Source organism: Fukomys damarensis, unplaced genomic scaffold (genome assembly GCF_012274545.1).
Source record: "Fukomys damarensis isolate Sample0158 unplaced genomic scaffold, DMR_v1.0_HiC HiC_scaffold_17, whole genome shotgun sequence".
NCBI lineage: Eukaryota > Metazoa > Chordata > Mammalia > Rodentia > Bathyergidae > Fukomys > Fukomys damarensis.
Window position 1 is genome coordinate 5,220,930 of NW_022900929.1, and position 1,377 is coordinate 5,222,306.

A 1,377-nucleotide genomic window follows, 5' to 3' on the forward strand; every position below is an offset into this window, starting at 1 on the left:
GGTCGCCGCGGGCCGGCTTTGTGGAGCGCTGCGGAGGGAGCGAGCGCGGGCCGGGCAGCGGAACAAAGGAGCAGGGTCCCGCAACGGGGGACCTCCACCCACCTCCCGGCCGCCACCATGACCGCCAACGGCACTACCGAGGCGGTGCAGATCCAGTTCGGCCTCATCAACTGCGGCAACAAGTACCTGACGGCCGAGGCGTTCGGGTTCAAGGTGAACGCATCGGCCAGCAGCCTGAAGAAGAAGCAGATCTGGACGCTGGAGCAGCCCCCTGACGAGGCGGGCAGCGCGGCCGTGTGCCTGCGCAGCCACCTGGGCCGCTACCTGGCGGCCGATAAGGATGGCAACGTGACCTGCGAGCGAGCGCACGACGACGGCCGCTGGTCGCTGCAGTCCGAGGCGCACCGGCGCTACTTCGGCGGCACCGAGGACCGCCTGTCGTGCTTCGCGCAGACCGTGTCTCCGGCCGAGAAGTGGAGCGTGCACATCGCCATGCACCCGCAGGTCAACATCTACAGCCTGACCCGCAAGCGCTACGCGCACCTGAGCGCGCGGCCTGCCGACGAGATCGCGGTGGATCGCGACGTGCCCTGGGGCGTCGACTCGCTCATCACGCTGGCCTTCCAGGACCAGCGTTACAGCGTGCAGACCGCCGACCACCGCTTCCTGCGCCACGACGGCAAAAAAAAAGCCCGCCACCGGCTACACGCTGGAGTTCCGCTCCGGCAAGGTGGCCTTCCGCGACTGCGAGGGCCGCTACCTGGCGCCATCCGGGCCCAGCGGCACGCTGAAGGCGGGCAAGGCCACCAAGGTGGGCAAGGACGAGCTCTTCGCCCTGGAGCAGAGCTGCGCCCAGGTCGTGCTGCAGGCGGCTAACGAGAGGAACGTGTCCACGCGCCAGGGTGAGTGGGGACGCGGCCCCGCGCGTCTTCCGGGCCCTACACAAAGCGCATCCTCGCAGCCTCCCGCCCTTTTCTCGCCCGCGGCGCTGCTGCGGCCCCCAGTATCCTGTGTGCCCCCGATAGGCGCGCAGGCCATCCCGCCCCTCCACGGCCTGGAGACCCAGGGCCCGCGAAACCCAGCTCAGGGGCCGTCCTACGCGCAAGACCCTGCCGGGTCTGAGTTCTCCCCACGCGCTCTGATCCCGCAAATCTGAGGCCCCAACTCTCCGGGAGGGGGTGCCCCTCGTCCAATCTCTCGTGCAGGTCCCCAGTTCAGCAGGCCTTTAGCCTAACGGCGGAGGCGACGGCTACTACTGGCACCAGGCTCCCTCCCTCTGCCGCCCCTGGTTGCTGAGGTGGGGGAGGTTAGGGGGCTTCTGATCGGGCCCGTGGCGCCTCCACCACCTACTCCTGCTCTGGGCCAAGCGCGCCTCCC

At 69.5% G+C, this 1,377-nt stretch overlaps 1 protein-coding gene across 1 annotated transcript in view; it reads left to right on the forward strand.

Annotated features, from left to right (window-relative positions):
* The first annotated feature begins 6 nt into the window (after positions 1-6).
* Positions 7-1,377, forward strand: part of Fscn1 (fascin actin-bundling protein 1) — an 8,971-nt gene continuing 7,600 nt past the window's right edge. Inside the window, 2 exon segments of the mRNA XM_010642841.2 lie at positions 7-680; positions 682-902. Of these exon segments, the coding sequence (XP_010641143.2) occupies positions 118-680; positions 682-902 (784 nt within the window). The 5' untranslated portion in view covers positions 7-117.